Source organism: Tenebrio molitor, chromosome 3 (assembly GCF_963966145.1).
Source record: "Tenebrio molitor chromosome 3, icTenMoli1.1, whole genome shotgun sequence".
Lineage (NCBI taxonomy): Eukaryota > Metazoa > Arthropoda > Insecta > Coleoptera > Tenebrionidae > Tenebrio > Tenebrio molitor.
Window position 1 is genome coordinate 21,930,035 of NC_091048.1, and position 23,684 is coordinate 21,953,718.

Below are 23,684 nucleotides of genomic sequence, written 5' to 3' on the forward strand. Positions count from 1 at the left end.
GGTCGAGGATCGCCTCACAGTCATTTAATTTGGCCTTCTTCCCTGCTAAATTGGTTTTATCTGTTTGTTGTTGTTTCAGTTCGACTGTAGCTCACCCATCCGAGTTGCCTCCTTCACCTCACCAGTGGGATTGACCATGGGGTGTTGTCTGTAGATAACCACTCTCCTCTCTCTCTCGCATATACTATTTCTCTAATAAGTTTTCAATGAACTTGGGTAATAATTTATAAGTAACAGTACACCAAATATATTAATTCAGGGATTCTATGCAATGCAAACTATGAACAAATGGACAATCGCGCTGCAACTTTGACGTAGTGTGTGTTTCGTGTATATTTAGTCGCTCAGAGTGTGATTTTATCTAATACCATGTAGGTCTGCCAATTTAGATACAGTGTACAGATATCACTGCCTTGATTAGTATAATAGATATTTTAGAATTTTTAGTTGAATAAGACTGGCAGGATTTTTTTAGTTGGGCAGTTGACCTCTTGTGGGTATTCCAATACAGGCCGAATCAAAATTTTCTATACTTTTTTAACAGTGAATTAACTTTCGTTCGATACAACCCGACATCGACTCAACTGCCTCTAACAAGCACCAAGTTTTTCTCAAATTTGGTAGTTCTAACGTTAATTTAAGACTTGTAAGGTAAAGACTGTGAATATATTAGCTACATAAACCCAGAAAATGATGTGCAGCTCTAAGATTCCTTCATAGTGAACTTCATGTTAAATAATTGCCAACTTTACATATAAATAGTATGTATTGTAGTGTACTCAGTGTGAATTGTTAAGTGTGCAATGAGATATAGAGACTGTCAAAACTCGACTGGTATGTTCGAGTAGATTAACAGCTCTCATCTGTTCATTAGTTGACATTTTTTTTACTAAGCAAATGTAGTGTAATGAAGTGAAATTGGTTATACTGTGGCCTTTACTTTGTGGAGTTATGATGTATTTAGCAAATTTCAAATCTCTCGGAACCCACCCTCGTTTTGTAAACCGCTCAAAATCTGTGCTGCTACTTTAATTTCAATTTAAACAAAACCTGTCTAGTTTAATTTTTGCACAGACCCTTCCTACAGGGAAATTATTGGCTTAATGTATTTTTCTCTTTTTGTAAGTATTTTTGTGTAAATATATTTTTTTAACATGAATTCGACCATCTAATTTTAAGGTTAGCGTAACTTTAGTAAATTTTATCATGGTATAATTTTTCTGTAGGAAATTGTACATTTTTTTTAACGAAATTTGTAGTTACTTTGGATTTTGTAAATAACAGGAACAATATACACCCCGTAGGACGTGACGTGGTTTTGCCACAGGTTTATTGTGTGTCACTTTTATTATTCTTATTTGACTGCTATTTTGCAAATGATTAAACGACCAAACAAAAAATTATTTGCAAAGTTGGTGATTTCTTAATTCATATTTGGTATGATGATGTACATAGTCACATGTTTACTCCTTTCGTAGGTTTAGTTAACTGTATTCTAATTCTAGCAGAAATTTACGAAAAAATTAAATTAATAATATTTTCATGTAGTGATATGTCAGTAACCACATGTAAATATTATATGGCGCTTTTCGAGTTCCATTAGCATTATTTAACGAATTTGTGTAATTATTCCAATGGTTTTTCCAGAGATCTCATAATGCGTATGTAAATATATTTTATAAAGGCACCTCTCTTGCTCAATATTATTGCGCAATAATATTACGCAATATACTATACTTACTTACGTTCTACCGATGTTCGCCCTTTAACGTTCAATATTATGCAAAATTCGTATTGCATGAGAATATTGGGCGTGTAGGGCTGCCTTTATTCAGACTTTTTTCGAGTAATGGTCAGTCTATGTTTACTTTAACTTAGTATACTCTGATATGAAAAAATAAACAACACTTATGAACTAAAGGACTCGTCACTTGTCACCTTCCTTTCACATCCATCGCGTGAATCACCCCGTATACATATTTATGAAGAGTAGACCAACAAATTCAAATCGACGTTAATTCGGTGATTCACAAGTACTGTACCAAAGTGTCACTGACACTCTATGACCCAAGATTAGGGAAAGTATGCGGTGAATTCATTCAACGAACTTACCAAAAGCTCACCCTGAATGACATCTATTTAAATATTTTCACGATAACGAGTTGATAATGATGCCAACTGTACCACTTTTGTGCAATAAAACCGTCCAGAATGCCCGAGAAAAATTTTTCACGGCGGCAAACCTTCATAAAATGGCAATAATTGGTTTATCCGTCAATTGCAGCTCCAACCGGTTGGATTTTATTAAAATAAGATGCGCGCATGGGCCCCGCGTATGTTAATTCGATCATCGTAAAAAATAAACAGGCGCGCGCTTACTCGACAATTCGAACGGTCCGAAATGATGATTCTTGTTAGCGAAATTTATCTAATTGTTATTGATTTATGTTATTGTCCGACACGGTAGAAAATTCTTGACGATATCAAAAAAATCCGAACGAAATGAAGTGCATCTGTTGTGGTTTGTGGTGTTGTCTGTGAGCCCCCTGAGATGATGGGAAACGTACAACAATGCTTCGCCCCTAAATATAAGAAAGCGAAACTTTCGGTGAGTTCACTTGACACTTGTTGAGTTTTTGGACGCACAAATTGACGAGTAAATACCAGATCAAAAAATAATATTTAAACACGTATTACATAAACACTTATCAAACGTACGTTTTCTGGTTATTTTTGGTGATGTATCATGCATAAGACGCACGCAAGACATGGGTATTTATTACCGTTGTTCCAATGGTATGGTAAAAACAATGGACTGGAACGGACACAGCTTCCGGGCGATCTCTAATCGCTCCTGTCAATTTTTTTCGGGAGAAAATGATGCAAACGCTATAAACAAACGTACACGGGAATTTTAAGTGTTGCAATTCGAGATCAATAAATTGTTTTGGCTTTTATTCGTTGCTCAACTGGTCGGATCAAGTAGATGTGAATTTTTCTTTATTACATTATCTCAACGTTGACCTATAATTTTACTGATTCCCTTCACCGGAGCGCGTTCACGGTCGATTTTTATGCTGTCGATAATTCATCAATTTCAAAATCGTTCCTTTTATATAAGAATTACCAAATTGTGCATTCTACAGTTACAAAATCGCGATGGGTATTTTAGATGACGGTTGCGCAGCTAGTGCGACATGGCATCACTCCAAAGCTCAGTCGTGGGTCAAATCGTAGTTTGGTCTAAGCCAAATCGAATCGCAGAAGTTTAAAAATATATTCCTTTTAAAAACCACCAGGTCCTAAACGCGGCATGCATTTTCCGATATCATGACAGAAATTAGAAACAAAAAAAAAACACATTTTCAACAATACATCAATCACTCCTCTACGTATGATGTTGTTTTGCTAAAATTCTGTACGAGTTTAGCTCTCCTTAGATTTCTAGCACCTACGTTCGAATATTTCAGTTTGTTTATCGTACACCTTCAGAAGCTAATTAATTGTTTAAATATTTTCAACGTTTTATTTAACGTGACAGTTTTTATGTAAGATGCTGTGTATTAATTAATACATATCACGATTAGGAATGTGGCAACTAAAGAACTAAAATTGATTAATTATTATTCGTTACGGTGTGAAAAGTTCACTGATCAGTCGTTGTCTCCCAATACAATATTCGCCTGGACTTTAATTTAAATCTATGTCTGTGTGGGAGTTTGTCGACATTTAACGGAACAAATGTGTTCAACTTGGCATGACTTGGATCGTTGAAATCAAGCAAATTTTAATTAGGGTCGCTGATCTAGTTCCTACAAATCAAAAGTTTTACTGACGTGACTAACAAATTTTATGTGTCTGGACAATGAATCAGTAAAGCCAGCCATCATCTTTTGGTTTATTTTCTAATAAATCATAAAAATAATCATAGTTTTTATTGGAATATGCGTTAGTAATCCATGAAACATGGGCGCCACTCAAGTCGTTTTTTGTAGGAAAGCTAGAAATAGATTATGTCCCCGATTAAAAGAATAGTCACAATACCTACAACCAGAGGTAAATTTATAATTCAAAAGCTTGATGTTATGGTAGGTATCTCAAATGTTCTGTTGTTATTAGTTTTGATATACCAACTTTTTTTTCTACCGGCTTTTTTATTTATTTTTTTGCGGAATTTTACATCTCTCCTATTGCTCTTGAGGTCTACCTACAATACTCGTATGTACCTACCTTCTACCTACTAACAGTTTTATTTGGAAATGTCTTATCTATCGGATACAGCTCTCTTCATTCCTAAGTGGTTATTAAATAAGCACTAGCATTCAACAATAAGTTGTTGAATATTTTTGAAAATAATTTATGTTATTAAGACAAGAAAGTAATAATTTTTCCCTTCGCTTTTGCCTGCTCTAAAATATTCCCAATTGAAGATTCCAAGTTCCCGGTTTCTGGAACTGAACTTAACGGTCGGTTAAATCAAGCGTTGCTATAGAAACGCTAGAAAGTAACCAATCACATTACGTGATTTTTGTATTTATCGGAGAGTTAACTAACTGGCCCGATAAAATTGTTTCCAGAAACCGGACCTAAGAGAAATAAGTGAAAAGGACAACAATTGAAAATGTATGCTTCAAATAATATTCATTACTTGTCCTTAAACGGTAAAATGTTTGTTTTGATAAGAAAGAGATAACGTCGAATACTTCGTTCTTGATAAAATTTCCAATAGTTTGTCTTCCGTGGTTTGAGTAACGCTTCAAACTGGGGTAAGTGGAAGGTTTTATTTTATTTTTTTGTGAAATTCAAAAGAAACAAGTTACAAATAAGACTAAGCGTTAGCCGGAAATTTCTATTTGCTGTGGGGAAGATAACAACTAACAACAAAATTTTTGTTTGAAAATGTTTACGTAAACACTCTACAGTACACTACAGTCACATTAGATCAATAATTGATTTGATCTCTTTTTCCCTGTTCCCTGTTCAACAGTAATGTATAGTAACATTGTCAAATCTACCTATCATCTTTCCAATTTAGCAATTTCCTAGTGGAAACATTCACCGTGCTTATCACTCGCTGCGCCCGTCGTAGAGAAGAGTAAAAGTGTAACATAGAACATTTTGTTCCATTGTAAAAACAACAAGACAAGACTTTCGTAGTTTTTGGGCTTTCCCAAGAAGCCAGTCACTGCTTGTTAGAAGGCATGTCATGCATCTATTTTATCAGTAGTAGCATAATTAAGTGAATCACCATTTAACCATGAATACATATTTGATTTGGCGAAAACAATTCCTTTTATGTTAGCCTCACTAAGTTTTGGATATTTTTTATATAGGATATTTATCCGGCGTGATAAATTATCCCTAATGGAAATATTGGCTAAAATCATAAATCACACCAACGAAGAAACAAATCTTGAAGCACTCCACCTCGGTAAATTATGGCAGGGTGTTAAATAACCTCAGACAAATGTTTTTAATATCGTTGAACCCTATCCAACTATTTGACAAAGAAAGCAGGTAAAATATTTCGGAGAAACTGTAAACGGTCTGCAAACTGTTTCTTGTTGGTGTGATTTATGATTTTAGCCAATATTTCTATTAGGAATAAATATACTATAACTGGCAAACAATTCGATTCGTTCGAAACTTTTTATGAGGGTTAATTTTGTACCTCCGCAAAGAGACTGATAAATTCGCGCAATCGTTCCCTGCCAGGGGACGATTGCGCCGCCGATACTACCTATTATAATCCTGGGTCTCCAAACTGTCTGATAATCCGGGCATGATTGCGCCGGTGCTAAATTTAATCCCCTTGAAGGGAAGGGCCATTAGGTAGGTACCAGGTACCTGTTTCGGGGTAGTTGGAAATAGTCAGCCCGCGTTTTACTAAACTCGATAGTTTCGTCCAACAACAACATTCAAGTGACTATAATAAACGCTACAATGGAGAAGATGTTTAGTGAACGTGGCAAGATTCTCGTAATTTTCGAAAATTTTAAATTCCGAAATTGTGGAAGCACGGGAAAAGGTGTTAAGTGGAGGTGTACTAATAAAAAGTGTCCATCCAAATTGTATACCAATAAAGAAGTGACTCTGATGTTAGGTACGTAAAATGCATTCACGTTGTTTTGGCTTAATGGGAGGCCATGGAAATTTTGCATTTAATTTGGTAGTAAAGCTGTCTGTTGGATTAGGTCATGTTTTTCTAAGTTTGAGGTTATAAATAGCGTCAATGTCTAGTGCATTGTTGTCAGTTTTACTAGTTTGCAATAGAAGAATACTCAGACATCGCGGGAAATTCAGCAACATGTTATGTTCATTTTGTTAGGTCCGCACTTTAGTGACGGAAATCAAACAGTGTGTCCAACCTTAAAAAAATAAATCATGGCCTCCCATTATGCCAAAACAAGATGAACAGGTGTTTATTTTATTATTATTAATTTTGTATAAATTTACTACCGGCCAGCTTTAATTGCATTTTGCTACATAATGTAAACTAATAACATCTTGTTACAGACCAACAAGTTAATCACAACCACGATGAAACCGGATCTATGGAAATTCAAGCGTTTCGAAATAATGTGAAGAGAAAAGCCGTCGATGACATTTGTGAAAAACCATCCAAAATTATTAATCAAGGACTAGCTGAGTCGCCTATGATGTTGAATTTAATTAACACCAAAGATGTTTCCAACCTTCGCAAGTGTTTGTACCGTAAACGTAGATCTCAGTTACCAAGAGACATTTTTGAAACGCAAAGAACAGTAGACACACTCAATCCGCAAACATGTAAGCCGGGGCTTAAAACAACTCAGGTAATATCTTCCTTCTTAATTCTAATGATCAAAGAAAAACTAAAGTTCTTCCGACTGTTGTGTCTCCCTCCAATGTTCCACGCACAATCAGAGAACTTTATGTAATTGGACAAAACTTTCAGTAGAATGATTTTTAAAGAAGCATGCAATAACAGGCAATAAAAAGATTCTAAGGCTAGGGCCACACTACAGACTAAATAATCGGCCGATAATTTAGTCCTATTGGGTAGCTTCCGCGCCCACCAGGTAAACTAAACTGTTTTCGATCAATCTGTCGGCCCACTACAATCGCTTTAGTGTGCGCACTCACATAAGTCCTCATACTTATTAAGCAACCAACTAAATTGTCGGCCGATGAAAAGTCTGTAGTCTGGCCCTAGCCTAAAGCTAGTTTGACACGATGCTAAATTTTGTAGAAAATTTGTTAGAAAATGAGAGAGACCCTCGATCAGGATCATAGTCTGTCTTTGTCATTTTTACAGAATTTTGTGTGAAATTTAGTATCGTGTCACACTAAGAGGTTTAGTAAACAATAATGTAAAAGTTATGAGTCCAGGTAGATTTTCTGAAATACATATAAATACTGGAAAACGAAGAAAAATTATACCTGAAAGAGGGCGAGTGGGGGCTATCTTACTGTTTATGAATAATGCTGTTCTTAAATTTTCGTTTCTGTGACCAAAGTGATTTGAGTGTTCAAGTGCGTGTAAAGTGATTTTTATCCAGGCAAATAACAAATATTTGTAATAATGGGGCACGGATCTAAAAAGAATCCTACCACATTTGCCAAACGTAAAAGTAGAAGTAGAACTCAAATCGCAAAAAGGTTATGTAAAAGACGAAAAGAGTTAGCACAAATAAATCAAGTAAGTACAAAAGTAAAACAATACATTTTTCTTTAAAAGGTTCTTAAGGTAGATCAAAAGTGTGAGACATTACCAGAATTTCTAGATATGTCCCCGAATGCGAATGCCAAGATTACATTTTTGATGATTTTTCTAACGTCAACATTTCCGATGTAGAATAAATAACTCGAGGGCAAAATTCAAATCCTGAATGGTGTAAATGGTGTAAAATGCGTGTATGTACGGTAAAAGAAATGTTTTATTCGGAAAAATCATCCACTCGAAATGAGAATTTTGTTGCCTCGCAATTTAACGAAAAAAACTGCGTCTGAAAAAATTACGAGTCCGTAGGACGAGTAATTTTTCCCGTCAGTTTTTTGAGTTTTTGAATTTCGGAGAGATAATAATACTTAGCAAGGATGTAGGTACACCAAGCATTGCCGCAGCAGTTAATTCTTCTCGAAAGGTTTAATATCCTCAATCCTCCTGCATTCTTACTAAAGGGGCCAGTGTCAAATTGCAGCCGCGATCAAGTCCTAATCTTTTGGGGGAAGCAGGTACTGATTTCCAAATAAGTAAATTGCAGCGCTTGTCATTTTACCTCCCAGAGAGTGGACAGGTAGACCAGTAGACGATAATAAGTATAATAACTTGTTTCTCACCAGCAGTATACAGTTTTACCGTCCTACGAGTACAACACCACTTTATTGCGCTACTTTTTTGTTTGTACTTTTCGAACAAAAGCAAAATTTTGACACGTTCATTTCTAATTTCGCTAGACATATTAATGTCACAATTTAGCAACCACTGAATAATTTAAACTGAAATAAGGACTCTTTTGCCTCCATTCCACCTTCCTTCTACCATCGCTGCACTTTGACATTGTCGAGCAAAGGGGGTTTACCCAGTAAATAACAGGCAATAATAAGATTCTAAGTGAGAGGGTTCGTAAACAATAAAGTAAAAGTTATGAGTCCAGGTAAATATACTGGAATTCAAGTCTGAAAAGCGAAGATACCTGGAAGAGGGCGAGTGGGGGCTATCTTACTGTTTAGGAATAATGCTGTTCTTAAATTTTGTACCATTGCATTTTCGTTTCTGTGACCAAAGTGATTTGAGTGTTCAAGTGCGTGTAAAGTGATTTTTATCCGTGCGTTCAAAGCGAAGAAATATAAGCTACAATATTTCTAATAATGGGGCACGCGTCTAAAAAGCATCTTACCTTATCTGCCAAACGTAAAAGTAGAACTCAAATCGCTAAAAGGTTATGTAAAAGACGAAAAGAATTGGCACAAATAAATCAAGTAAGTACAAAAGTAAAACAATACATTTTTCTTTAAAAGGTTCTTAGGAAGGTAGATTAAAAGTGTGAGACATTATCAGAATTTCCAGATATGTCCGCGGATGAATATGAAAGTGCCAAGATTACATTTTTGAATGATTTGTCTAGCGTCAACATTTCCGATATAGAACAAAAAACTCGGGGGCAAAATTCAAATCCTGAATGGTATAGAGAGAACGATCATTTCGACTTACGGCTAATAAATTTGTAAAAATGCGTTTAATACCTATTGCCACTGCATATACGATAAAAGAAATTTTTTATTCAGAAATTCTGTAGCAAAACCACTATTATATGGAATGCAAAATGAAGAAGAAGCGAAATAAAAATTCGAGCACATTACCGGGTTGAATGTTAAAATATGTAGCTTTTAAAAACTACATACGATTCAAATAGAAGCATAATAATTTTTAGATCTTCACAAATACCTATGTCAGTTGGATGTTGTACCTGTTATAATTTATTATTCTATGAATTATTGCAAGTTTCTTTCATATTAAATAAACAGTCAATTGTGTCAATTTTAAGCGTATTTTTTTGTTCTAATTTTTGAGGTCACTTTCTATTTAGAGGCTTAAATCTGTAATTAAGAAGAAAAAAAAACATCATTAATTTTTGGATATTTATGAGAAAAGAGACGTTTTATGTCTTGAACTCATTTTGAAAATGCAAAATTTCCGAGAGGTAAATGCTTAGCAAGCATTAGCGCAGCAGTTAACACTTCTCGGAAGGTATAAATCCTCGGGTGTTGATCAGTAGCCGCCGCGGTCAGTTTGTCCTTTGTGTCTTTTCACCTTGCTATTCTTAGTAAAATCTGTAGGTAAAGCCAGGTTGTTTTGTGAAGTTCGGGAAATTCCGAAATTTGAGAAAATCTTCAGGAGGTGGATAAATACAATAAAGTTAACTACCTGTTTCGTGCACAAATTCAAATCTGTTATACCTAGGTGTGATTCTGATTAGGTAAACTGACCGCCGCACACTGTGAATAAAAAACCCAATTATGACCTGGCGCGCAACTGTTCTGACCGCGAAGCGCAAGTCACCCATGCCCATATCCTCAACCTTCCAGCTTCTTCTGCATTCTTACTAAGGTTAAAATTTTACTAGGCCATAACATTGTCCGTTTGTCTCGGTAGTTTTTTATTATTTGGGATGTTCACTCGCTTAGTTCATTGCCTTGTTTTAATGTCATCGGAACAATTCTTGTCAATTTTCGAAAAAAAAGTGAAAATTATTCACGAGTTCGCAACGGGAAGCATGAAACATGCAGTGTGTGAGAAATATGGTGTAGCAAGACTTTCTCGTATGCTGGACAAGAAGGAAATCATTTAACGTGATTTTAAAGATTCCGTGCAAAACTATAAGACATACTTAATAAAAAAAAAACAAAAAAACAAAAGTAAGATGTTCAAAAGTGTATTGTAGTTTGACGCGGTCCAAACATTAATTCTAAGAGTAACGTTGCGCTAACGACAATAACCTTATGTAAAATGTTTAAACAACTAGGTACTGGACTAAAACGTACAGTTAATTTCAAAATTATAGAGTACACCTAATTAATTTTGATTTTTGAGATGTACTCTATAATTTTTAAATTAACTGTACAATGCTTTGTTGAAATAGAATTCGTAAGTAGATCGTTTAACTTATAATACCTACTTGTTAGTAGAATAACATAACCAACATCAGATATCGATTAATTTCCTGAAATGTTTACAATGAAAAGAAGTTGAAGATACTCGTAATGACTTCCATAAAGGCTTAAATGTAGATACATACCTTACGTACGCATAAGAATAGCACTGAACGAATGTGCTTGTTATGATCCATCTATTTATTATCCAAACACCTACAAAAGTTACGATTTATATTATAATAGTAAGTACTTTAATAATAGAATTCAGTCATTGTTAGCTTCTTAATTTTCACAGATTATATAAATCCAAAAACCCTATTAAATACACAATAAGTTCTATCTGAATTGGCAGGAGATAAAAAAAGTCTTTTCAAGTTTCCAGCGTGTATTTTATGGTGCTTGTTACAAATTCCAATTTGATAAACACTCCTTGCGAGAGTTATGAGGAAAATTTTTGCAGTACGACGAACCGCAACTCAAAATTCTTTCCTTTCTTTCTTCTCTTAGTTGAAAGGTTTAATCAGATTTCGGTTCTTCGTTATATTTACATATCAGTTTAACATTATAACAAGTGGAGTGAAGAGAATAGGAGGTGCTGACGGATTACATGTAGACGTAATACTGAGTTTGTTAAATATTTGCATATTGGTTTTACGATATGTTCCTCTCCGACTAGCCACTATACATATAAAGATTAACGACCTTTACTTTTGAAATACAACGGATAGAATAAAAAACTTGTATAATTTCAAACTGCTAAAGACGTAAGATTTCACCGGTGCCAAAAAGTATTAATTTTCATTTATAAATTTAACAAGAGACCATTAAACAAAAAATATGAGATATCGATTATTTCCGTATCAACAATTTCAGCGATTTATTATACAGTAAATTGTAAGTCACTTGCGGCTAAGATGCTAATCTGAATATTTTAAAAGTTTGTTGTATCTCGGCTAGATCTACAAACTTTCAAATTTAAAACTACACGTTAGGTACGCAACGCTATAAAATAATACCAATTTTCTTTGTAAAAATACATCTGCAGGGACGTTCCTACAAGCCTACAACATTCGCATATCTGTCAATTTTAATCTGGCAAATTACAGTCCATAAATAATTTTGTCACTTTAACAGCTTCACAATCGATTGATCCTTGATCTTGTTCAAAATTGACTGTTTATGTAGCCTCGTATAAAAAAACACCAATAAAAATAAAAATTCACAATTTCAAATTCCGTTAACCGAATTCTTGTAAAATGAACCGTTTAAAAATTAGCTAGGAGGCAACTTAATTACGTGTACAGTGTACAGTTGTTTCCAATATTTTGAACTATAACAGTTAAAACTGTTAATATGTATAACTATTTGGTACTTGACCAGTATACATTTTTGATGATCCAATAAAATTTTCATAAACTTGTAAAACTACCTCGTAATAGGCGAATAAAATATTAATCTATAAGTGGTGATACAACAACCAGAAAGTAGTTTTTTGATTCAAAGTATTTATTTAAGTATCGACAAACTCTTGAATCAATATGTGCAAGGATTATTTTTGACTGTTAGAATAAGTTGTCAGTTAATTCTAATTTAATACATTTAGAACCTCTAGAAATGTGCAACCCAACATACAACCTTGATGCTCAAGAAAGTCACTTTCGCTAAGTTCGAACTGCAACCATTAGAAAATTAATTTTTGAGAATTGCAGATGAGACAAGTTATTAAACGCAATTTCGCAATTTTTTTTTTCATAGTACGCGGAAAATAATAAATAAAAGTACTTCCTTCATAATTATTTTTAACTATAACGAAAACTGATTTTGTAACAACTTTCTAGGCAAAAGTGCAGTTTCCACTCATCTTTGATGGAAGGCGATGTGTAAACATGCCAAAACTTGTCACTGTTTTTTTCCTGCAATTCTTATATTCGGAAGCACACTTTTTGGAAGCTTACGCGTGAATTGTTATTTTGACTTTTGAGAACCACGGACTTAGCGGTAGGAGGTGAAACATCTTTCTCAGCCCGACCCATTTAATTTTTGGCCCTACGTTCAAACTCCTTTATACAATTCGCTTCGACCTGCATTAGCTGATTTATTATGAGAATAAAATTAGTTACGGTTCTTGCGGATATCCATCGTGAAAGTATTTTTAAGTCGCTGTTCAACCGCACCACCAGATGTCGCAACAACTCGCAACTTATTAGTTTAGTGCTATTGAGAACGTGTGCTCCTCGCTACTAAAATTGTAAACAAAATGACCTAAAAGCACTATCAAAACCCATAACTAAAGAATATAATATGATAATAAAAAATCTAACACACTCGTCTCATTTTTCCTATTAAAAATTATGTCGCAGCTCTAACATTATTTTTCTTGGCCTTGCTTCGATAATTTGCCTTTTCTCGACTTGGGTTATTTATAAATTTCGGTGTGGAAAAAAAACTAATTAAGTGTACGTCAAATTACATAACTATACACCTAACAGGAAACAGTGAACATCTGTTATTCAATTCATAAGTAAGAATGGAAGGGAAAATTGTTCCTGAAAGACACAAACGCAAACAAAAGAACCCCGATTTGAAACTCAAGGTGAGTGTGTTTATAAAATATAAAAATTTTAACACACCTTTCAACTGTAACTCACTTAATTTTACGATTCTACTAAATAATAATGAAAATAATTAATTTTTGCAATTTTATTAATGGATGAATCTTGTTTAACACTACGAACAAAACACCATTGAACAACTGCCTCGGTAGCGCAGTAGGCAGCGCGTAAGTCTCATAATCTTAAGGTCGTGAGTTCGATCCTCACCCGGGGCAACTTTTTTTTTTTTTCACATTTATCAATTAAACTTTCACCCTACATATGTTCGAAAGTATCACATTAAGTGGGAAAGCCCATGAGTAAGAACCGCGCATATTATTATCACAACCAATTGTGTACATGTTTTTCGTTGTAATATTTTTTATTGTTAATTTCAAAGAGTGCTTTATGAGTGGACCCCCCAGATTTGCAGTACCGGGTGTCCCATCACTTGTGTCCCGTAGGAAAATGACTTTAAAACTAAATTATATTTATATGAAGGTATTATGGATGCATAAATACTGTTCACCGCCACAAAAATTGGGTATTACTTTTTTGTTAAAATTAATTACCTAGGTACAGCAGGCAAAAAACTATCACTTTAAAAATTAAATTTTGTTCAATGCAGTTCAAATTTAGTATACGTTTTGAAAAAATGGTAGAGCAATAAAATCCGTGATTAGAATTTAATTAAAATGTTTTGATGTAAAGATATTTGGTTAAATTAATTTGGGCCGTTCTACTTTATGAAAATTTATTGCAGACGAAGATTTATGAGGGGTGCAGTGTGTTTGACGCCGTAACACAGGCAGGTACCGCTGGAACCCTCTTGAATGGTCTTCGTACCATAAATTGCGGACAAGAATAATACCCACAAACTTAACTTTGTCTTCCATAAATTTTTATAAAGTAGAAGGACCCAAATTAAATTAACCAAATATCTTTACATCAAAACATTTTAATTAAATTCTAATTACGGATTTTATTTCTCTATAACTATTTCATAACGTATACTAAATTTGAACTGCATCGAACAAAATTTAATTTTTAAAGTGATAGTTTTTTGCTTGCTGTACCTAGGTAATTAATTTTAACAAAAAAGTAATACCCAATTTTTGTGGCGGTGAACAGTATTTATGCATCTATAATACCTTCATATAAATATAATTTAGTTTTAAAGTCATTTTCCTACGGGACACAAGTGATGGGACACCCGGTATGTGGTCCTTATCTCAACAGGGCCATGTGGCGATCGTATATTGAATCCTCGCAAAATCCCTCTTGTATCTCGGATGGAGCTGACATTTTTCAGACTCCACTTAGCACGATTCCGACGTAATTGTTCTTCGACTGTTCTGTTCATTAAGAACAATGCACGGAAAAGCGAAACGAGTCTAATTAACCTTAATTTAAATGCCACACAATCCAAATTTTTAAACAAACAAACTGTTTCACCACGCTGTTTATAAATAATGTCCGCTCGGTCTGCTTTACGAATTATGTTTGAAAGAGATGCAATTTCGAAAGATATACGGCACTCTGCTGCGACAAGCAAGTCGTTGTTGTCATTATCGTCATTACAACAACAATTATGCAATGTGTGCGGCAATCCCCTTTGAAATAGGAATCGCACGTGAGGCATCAGTCGTTGGCCCCAGCTGCACACACCGTTCTTGCCAAATATGGAAGGTGCAGTTTCGATTTTATAGTTCCGTTTCGTCGGCCGATATTTGACAGGATATAGTAAATTGTGCAAAAAATCGCGGGAACCACACGAATTCACGTCATTGCCAAACAGGATGGGCTTGCTGAAATGCTGCGGGGTCCAAAACCCCAAACGAGCACTTTCTAATTTATTTATGTTTATTAAATGAGCAAGTGTGTGCTTTCGTGTACGTGACACGCCACACATCCTTTAATCAGTTTCCAAAACCATTAATTTCCACAACAATAATGGTCTGTTGGTAATAACTTTCGATCGGTTGATTAACATCTATGTAAATGAATACTATTACGATCGGTGTGACTCACGTAATTTTGATTAATTACCGTCAATCTCTACTTTTTCCGCAATACTGCCATATAAAGTGCAGCTGCGGTTTGCTTTAAGCTGCACATGCATTCTGGACATATATGTAGCTAGGTAGGTTGTGGATTCTCCGTCTGCTTTACCGCTACTTCTTGTCGCGATAAGCTGAAAGTCTTGTCCCTGCTCCTTTGCGTCGGTGGTTGTTTCAAACAAAGAGACTAGTGCACCACATTTTCATCCTGCTCCTATTTCATTCGCGTTTTCTTTCGTTGAACTAAACGGACTAGATACACAATATTTTCGATGTGATACGACAAAGAAAATGTGACATAAATATTTTATCCTTCCTTTGAATCAGGGTTAATAGGTTTCTTGCCTTACAGTTGCCCTTTTACGATGCAGTTATTTAATCTAGTTACAAATATACGTGCTGGACATTTTTATCCGCTAATTGAGTTTATATTTCGAAATATCTAACCATGAGCCTTAACCAGGTGATAAACATATCAACAAATAAAAATTTTAATGAAAGTTCAAAGAGGTATTAATGATTAATGAACAAGAATAGTATAGTGAAGAGTTACTGTTATAATGCATTGTTAATAATCTAGAGTTACTGTTAGAAGGCATTGTTGACAAAGTGGAATAAATGATTAGACAGAAATATTGCGCTTGTTTCATCCCAAGAAAAAAGTCGTGTCAAAAAATTTCTACGAAGTATTTTTTATATACAGGGTCATTCATTATAAATGATTGTTCCATCGCAGTTGGCGTTGAAAACCCACACAAATTTTGGATGTGCCGCCAGCCTCGCAACGTTAGACAAACTACTAGACAGATTTCCACTACCTTCAGTATCGCCACCTATCGGCAATACTAGTCTCACTCATGTTATGAGGTTTGCGGCACATTCAACTACGCCACCAACGCCTACTGCGATGGGACAGTCAAATGCAAATATCTTACTAGAACCAAAATATTTCTCAAAAAGTGACCATTTGGTAGATAATGAAAAGAAAAATGTACTAGCATAGTATTGCACCTTTAATTAATTCGATTCAACAAAAGTTAAATAAAATTGAAATTCACTTTTTGTCAGTCTTTCATCATCTGGTAAAGATTGAGAACTAGTCAACACAACAATATTGGAAGAAGGAAAAATTTTGGAAATATGTAGTTACATATACAGTAAGAGTGAGAAAAGCAAAGCTTTCGTTCATGCGAATTGTATATTCAAGTGAACGAAAGTGGCCTTACTCTCGAGTGCAGTGGTGTATCTGGTTTTGTTCGAAACCTCCTTTGAAAGTGAGACTGTAACTTTGTATTCAAAATTTTAAATAAAAATAAAGTGAGACAGTGAGCGAAAAAAGATGAGCGAAAGTGAAGTGAACGAAAGAAAAACCTTCACCCACTAGTAACTATGGATACAGACTCACTTTCTATGAGGTATCCCACAAAAAAGGTTACCGTTATCAAATCTATTGAGAATTGGGCTTTCTCTTCCTAAATGCAAAAATGTAATACATATTTATGTCACAGATGTGGTGACTATAATAGTCAATGGTGTTTTACGTGGCTCTGAAAGCTCGAGTTATAAAACTATTCACCAAATCAACAAACGGCATTTTGCATTTTTATAAGTATTGTTGTCCAAGAATTCTGACTTTAACTTAAATATTGAGAGATTCATTATTTGACACTTCATACGGAGAAAACGACCGATCACAGAGACTTAAATGCAGGGTCGGGTTACAAAATTTTTAGTCGTTTCAAACTGTCAAGTAATCTGCTTTATTTATAACCCTATATCTAATTATTGATGATTCCAGACTTGACAAAACAAGCGGCAACGAAAAAATAAAATTTTAAGTCAAGTTAGATATGAAAATTAGAATCACTACTCGAGTTCTATCTTGTTGAATACCTCAGGGCAAATACTGACCCTTAAAGATCTGTTTGTTTACGTCCATTATCGGACCCTTTATTAAGCTTTTGTTAGTAGCGGCCGGGAAAAATGGGAATCTGGCTTTTTGATTTAAATAACTTTGGGCTGTCAAGAAGCCAGATTCCCATTTTCCCCGGTCGCTACTATACCCCGCTCCTTGCGGATAACGCATTGAACCTGTAAACCAGGGGTTTTATGTTTTCTACCTGCACATTCCATAAGAATGTATTTTAAAGAAAAATGACCCTTGTGCCAAAGAATATTACCCAAAATTTATTTATGATAATATTCTTTGCTTGTGCTAAGATCTTTTTCAGATAAATTTACAATGCAACACTATGTATGTAAAAGACAACCGCTGGTCCTTTGCTGATATAATTTAATTTTTATAGTTTTACTCGAGTCGTCAGAGTCAAATAAAAATACTGCACGGCATTTGCCAAAGAAACCAATATACATACATATTAATATTTCACATTTTAGCATTTTACTCTTTGTATAGAAAATATGTAGAATGTAGTCACTAAATCGGTGGACCAAATTCCTGAAAAATACTGAAACATGAATGAAATTTAATGTAGTTTTAACTACATATTACATACATACTTACAATTACAACAGCTGATTCGTTTAATTTTTAGTTCATATGCCTCCTTTTTCTTTTTTACTCGGATGTCTAATGTTAAAGCAATTTTCTGCGCAATTTTTTTCCAAATGGATTCTAATTTTTATTCCTCTCAAAATGTGGTTAATTGAAGTCTTCTAATTTAGATAGAAACTATTCAAAATCACTTTACTATACTGGACTGTGGAACATTTGGCATTTTTCTTTCTTCACAAAATAATAATTTGGATATTCAACTCACCATTCTAATGCATTTTTACAAAAAACACCAGAGTTGCCTTCACGAATCTAACGGTTCCGACACATTTCTTTCTTTATCTACAATTTGTCATCCTACATCATTTAAAAAAAGTGGATTTTTACGTTCAGGAGCTGTTTTAGCTAGAATGATTGAGTTGTCAACACGCATTCAAAGTTTTCCTAGGAAATCATTCGGATTGACCGTACCAAGTGGTGTCATCAAGAACCACAATTTTCAAACTCCATCTCGTATCTCCACCTAATTTTTTAATATCTATTTGATGCAAGCAAGTTTTTAAATGTCATATTTTATCGCTAATTTTCAGTTGAGTTTCTTCGGAATTCTTCTTGTAAATTTTGCAAATACAGCTCTAGGTTCTTTCATAAAATGTGCTAATTTCAAATAAGAAATTGAATCAAAGTGCTCTGTTTTAGCACCTCGTTTTCTCGATAACGTCGAAATTGAGTGAATAAATTGTTTTCCCAAAACAGTAATAAACAAACTGCATAGATATTTTTACAAATCTGAAAGCGTGGTATTACTTCTAGAAATGATCAAGCCCCATTCTTGATTTCCCTAAATGAAATTCTTTTAATGAAAGTATTCTTTCTCAATAATACCTATTCTAATCCATAATAAAAAATGATGTGGTAGAGCTCCGCATATAAAATCCTTACAGTTTTTGTTTTTCAATCGCTCACACTTCCATAGAGTTCTTCCAAGTTCTGCAAATATCCAGTAATTGGTATTTCAAACGAATGCGGAAAGTGACTCCACGCGTATTTCTCGGTATCGGTATCTGGCATAAGCAGTGCTTACCTTTGATGGGGGTGGAGCCTTCTGCAGTTTATAGTCATTGTTATGAATTTTAAAAGGATGTAAAATTTCATGCATGAGTGAGTCATTGAGCAGAAGCGGCCGACTTCCAGGTCGGCGCTCCCGCAGGAAGGAGTGGCCGCTGGCTCAGGCCGGAACTTGAGGAATTCTTCATCTTCGTCGATACTGAAATTCGATTGCAACAACCACAAATAATTGCCTAGTTAAATATGAATGAATGGGTTTCACAACAGTTGTGTTAAAAAAAAAACGCAGAAACTAGGTCAATCAGTTGCAATCAAAGCGATTTTTTTGCTTTTTGGACCTTCTGGTCCGTTCACCCGATGCAAATCATAAACCGTGATTGTTTTCTTCATTAACTAAATGGCAAAATGTTACGTCAGATTACAAGATCGTAATTACGAGCGAAATCGGTCGCTCTTTTTTGCCAGTGATGTTAGCGAAGTTTACGCTAATCGCGTATGAACCGGAGTTCTTTTTTACGGCTGGAGTAAATAAATCCATCCCATGGAGTCACTGTGCGTGGCGTCTGCGGAGTCTAGCCGTGGTGAAATAGGTTGCCTGATTCACATCAGGGTTTCGAGAATGGGATTTTGCGACATTGATCAAAGAGGATGTAATAGGATGTAAATTTGCGAAAACGTGCATGTCACTGCAAATCCGTTTCGCCGCTAAAATACCCGATTCCAGATGAACCGGCATTGTGCGAAATCCTTCGGTTCTAAAAATAAAACCCGAAAGCTGCAAATACACGTCCATTGTTCTATTATTATGGTTAATTCAATCGGATTTTCAACGCGAACCGCAAAGACTGTCAGATGACGCGTAAATACCTATTTATCACTATTATCGAAGATTCGTCAGTCAAAACGTTACCGGGACAGGATTTTCGCAGAGGTTTGAACATCCGGTTTAGTAATAATAATAACATTAGATAAAATAATGTTGTTGACAAACATAAGATGCAAGTCCAGTCGGTACCAACTTAGAAAGTAGCGAATTTGTTCGAAGGCGAAATCAGGATTACCAAGAATCAAGTCTAAGCTGTCCCACATCGGTTTCCCCAGCGCTAACGGTCGACCAAAGTTTTGAGAACCTGACTATTAGCGACACAAAAAACAAAAATATATCACCTTCTACAGGTCCGTCCCACACCAACATGCAAATAATTTCCTTATCGCTATATAAGTTCAAAACTTGTTTGGAGGAGCGATACGCCAAATCCGTTGGTGCAGAAATAAGAAGATAAACAAGAACCATCCTTCTTCCACCTACGCTGACGGTCAAAAGCTCGACCAACCTTGTCCACTCTAGTCTCCATTAGACCCGATATATAATCATCATTAAAACATTATGAAAGAAGGCAAAAATTTGACTCATTAAACGGTACTAGAAGGCAATTCTTCGAGTGGGCAGCGGAAATGTTGCACCTCGATTCTGATTGCAACATGCGAGGTGTGGGTTTGTAAAATAGTGGAAACCTGGAGCCGATCTCTTCGTCGCAGAGAGACAAACAGGTCGACGGAAACTGGTGAATTAAATAAATTCAATAAAGATAATGATCGCAAGGTAAATATGAACGGGATGGCGATGAACTTAATTGTGCGTTGATGAATTGAGGAAACATAGAATGAAGTCGACAAAGGCAATATTTAGACGGTAAACGTACGTGCACACACAATGAATTAATTACAAATTTTGGTGAGTCAGAAATCCTTGTAAATTATTATAATGTAAATACAATTTATGACACAATTATTCGTTAGGAATGCATCTGTTATTGTAACCTCCATACCGTAACCGTGATTCTCGCTTTGCACAAGAAGGATTCCCATTCTGTGGTGTTGCAGCCAGAACACATCACCAATAGGCACCGCTGTGCAATATTGTTACAGACGTGAACATTCCACTGCCATTTATGGTCATACCACCTTGACACGCAATCCTGGATCTAACTAGAACTGTTTCCATTAATTTGTACCGACTTTATTAGCGAGGTGGTGACTGGAAAATTCAAATTTAACAAAGATTTGTTAATGCGAATTAGGTAAAAAAACCCGCAAGACAAAATGCAACGTCCAATTAGGTACTCGAAACCCCACTTGCACTATTTGTTAACATTAATTGTAGAAACATGTTGTGTAATGGTTCGGGACCACCCAGATGATAGGTGAAATTTAACTTTAATTACTCCAGATATACAGCGCTGGATATTTGTTCATTATGGGTTGGCGCACAGGAAATATGGAGTTATGCGTTTTGTAAGTGCTTCCGGTCAAGTTTAATTGTGTATCTCGCGTGTCTTACGGAAATGTACTAAAAATTTACTTTAGTTTATATTAAAACCGTTGTCACAAATAATAATGGTAACAATGATGTCGAAAGCACCACATGTGGTTAAGAAAATTATGCCAAATACATGCGTAACTTGATTCATAATGAAGTGGTTTCTACATAATATTATAATTTTATGGGAGTGTTTATTATTTATAAATATTCCGGTCAGTTGTATACGGAAATTCTACCGGAAAATCGGAAAAAATAAAGTACTACCGTGGGTGTTTTCCCTTTGTGACAGATTTGGGGTTTTTAGTTTTTGATTTTCACCGTCAATTTTGCAATTTCAAATTTGATTGATTCTGACGTCCCATTTTCCACAAATTTGATGAAAAATTGAGAAGAAATTAATGTTTTAAAGTAGTAATATGGCCCCTTCAGCACACATCATTTTTTCAAGCATTTTACCCTGTGTTTAAGGTATATTTAAAAAACAGATACATATTTCAAAGATTCTGTCCTGTGAAATTGATGTAAAAACTGTATTTATTAATAAATTAGGATTATATGCGATTTTGTTTTACCCAAGATATATATTTTAAAAGTAGAAGGGCCCTTCAGAACACTTTGTTTTTTGAGGATTTTGCCCTTTTTTTAAAGGTCTAAAACGAAACATGACATCACGTGGTTTGCGCAGAAGACGAATTTAGGTCAGTTGAATCCAGGGTAATTGTTCACTTTAACTACTTCTGGAATTTTCGCGTTTTTTCTGGCTAGACAGCCTCGGGGCGTGCTCCTACCGTTTCCCACCATTCAAACCTTGTGCAAATGAATTTTCCTTACCCTTTAGTTATACTAAGGCATTGGCGCGACCTTGAAAGACAACAAGAGAGAAAAAAAAGGCATTTGCACAAGGTTTGAATGGTGGGAAATGATCTAGAAGGACGCCCTGAGGGTGTCTAGCCAGAAAAAACGCGAAAATTCCAGAAGTAGTTAAAGTGAACAATTACCGAATCCAGCTTACGTATATGACAATGGCGGAGTCAAAAATTTTCTTTTGTTTACGCTATAGAGGGTGTTGGAGGAATGTTATGAAGATGAAGATAGTTTTTATTATTCTATTAGAGGTTTTACAACAAAAGTAGATGACCTCGGTGTAGAATTTCTTTCATCAGGTGAAGAAAATTGAGTTTTGGTTAAGTTTTGCCCTTAAACTGACGACTGTATGATACGCCCCTGTCAGCGAGCGCGCATCCTAAGCTCCGCCCTGTCATGTTTCGTTTTGACTTGAGCTCTAACATAACGATACGCTCATACGCCATTGACATTTGACATCGTTGTTTATGTTTACAAACATTTACAAATGACAACACTGTAAGTGTCGCAGTCAGTAACGTTATATATTTTATTTCATCCTGTGTCAAATTTCAATACTTTACGTCATCAGTTTGAATCCGGGAAAACGCAAAAAACGGCCGGACGCCGGTTAAGTGTTGCTACTGGAAACACAAAAGTAACAATCGCAATAACAATGATTCAGTTTTAAGAAATGTTTTATTCAAAACTACATCTAAATACAAATTAACAATTTTACTATTTCGGCCACAAAGAAGATGCACTTACTTTCTCAGACTAAAAACGGTAGTTCACAAATAAAATAATACAACCATTTAAACCAAATCTAAAAAATAGGCCAGTCAGCATAACCTCTTGCGTAATTTTCTTCACATTATTTTCTGATTTCCATTTACAAAAATGGCTGAATTGTTTTTGGTACCTTTCACCAGACTTGCTAGGTATTAATTCAGCACAGGCTTCTGCAGATTTTCTTACAATTTCTGGAGGATTTGCTTTAGAAGTCATTTTGACGCACAAAATTATTTCAACAAAATAAACAACTGCCAAACAGCCGTTGCTAATCATGTTCCTAAAATGTGACTAGATTTGGAGCTTTTGTTGAATATTTTGAAATTAATTTCAATGTTTCTTTCAAACGAAATTTGAGGCAGGATGAAATAAAATACATAACGACATTCGTCCGTGAACTCTTTTTACAGTACTCGTTTCGAGTTTCAAGACTCGGCTCCTTCGTCGCCTCGTCCTTAAACGTCTAACTCGTACTGTAAACTATGAGTTCCCGGACTTATAACGTTAATTACTATATTACGATTATTAATGCAGACGACAGTTTGTTAGATTTTTCTGTTATTTGGTTTATGATTTAATTGATCTGGTACGTATTGTGCATCAATTTTACAAATGTAGTAAATGTGTAAAAAACTATCGCTTCAAGATAAAAATGGATACAAAAAAGTACGGAGTCAGCTTGTCGGCTTTAAAAAGTTTACAAGATTTCCAGCATTCGCTCGTGAATAAGCAACGAAAAACATTAATTGCAATGCCTTTCACAGTTGAATGTTTGTTTTCCCTCAATGATGAAGAACCGTATCGTTGCAGTATAGTAAGCAGACTCAGGACTTGTCTCTTCTGGAGTATTTGGT

At 35.0% G+C, this 23,684-nt stretch overlaps 2 protein-coding genes, 1 long non-coding RNA gene and 1 other non-coding gene across 10 annotated transcripts in view; 3 read left to right on the forward strand and 1 right to left on the reverse strand.

Moving 5' to 3' along the window:
- Positions 1–1,920, forward strand: part of nmo (serine/threonine-protein kinase nemo) — a 38,633-nt gene extending 36,713 nt beyond the window's left edge. For all 5 annotated transcript variants that reach the window (XR_011157636.1, XR_011157637.1, XM_069041796.1 and 2 more), the window contains one exon: positions 80–1,920. Coding sequence is in view for 1 of the 5 variants with exons in the window: in XM_069041797.1 (XP_068897898.1) it covers positions 80–134 (55 nt within the window). In the remaining 4 variants the exon portion in view is untranslated. The remainder of the gene's footprint in view (positions 1–79) is intronic.
- A 4,619-nt stretch (positions 1,921–6,539) lies between these two features.
- Positions 6,540–23,684, forward strand: part of Sarm (sterile alpha and armadillo motif) — a 37,314-nt gene continuing 20,169 nt past the window's right edge. Inside the window, exon 1 of the mRNA XM_069041789.1 lies at positions 6,540–6,815. Coding sequence (XP_068897890.1) covers positions 6,555–6,815 — 261 coding nt within the window. The 5' untranslated portion in view covers positions 6,540–6,554. The remainder of the gene's footprint in view (positions 6,816–23,684) is intronic.
- Positions 13,393–13,465, forward strand: TRNAM-CAU (transfer RNA methionine (anticodon CAU)). Its single transcript has one exon. It is a non-coding gene; the product is annotated as a tRNA-Met (tRNA).
- On the reverse strand, positions 17,636–19,396 carry LOC138126122 (uncharacterized). Of its 3 annotated transcripts, none has more exons than XR_011157641.1 (3): positions 18,889–19,396; positions 17,814–18,794; positions 17,636–17,757 (listed from the first exon to the last, which is right to left on the reverse strand). It is a non-coding gene; the product is annotated as an uncharacterized lncRNA (long non-coding RNA). The 3 variants fall into 3 exon arrangements; XR_011157642.1 differs by having other exon boundaries at positions 17,814–18,009; positions 18,070–19,396; XR_011157640.1 differs by having other exon boundaries at positions 17,814–19,396.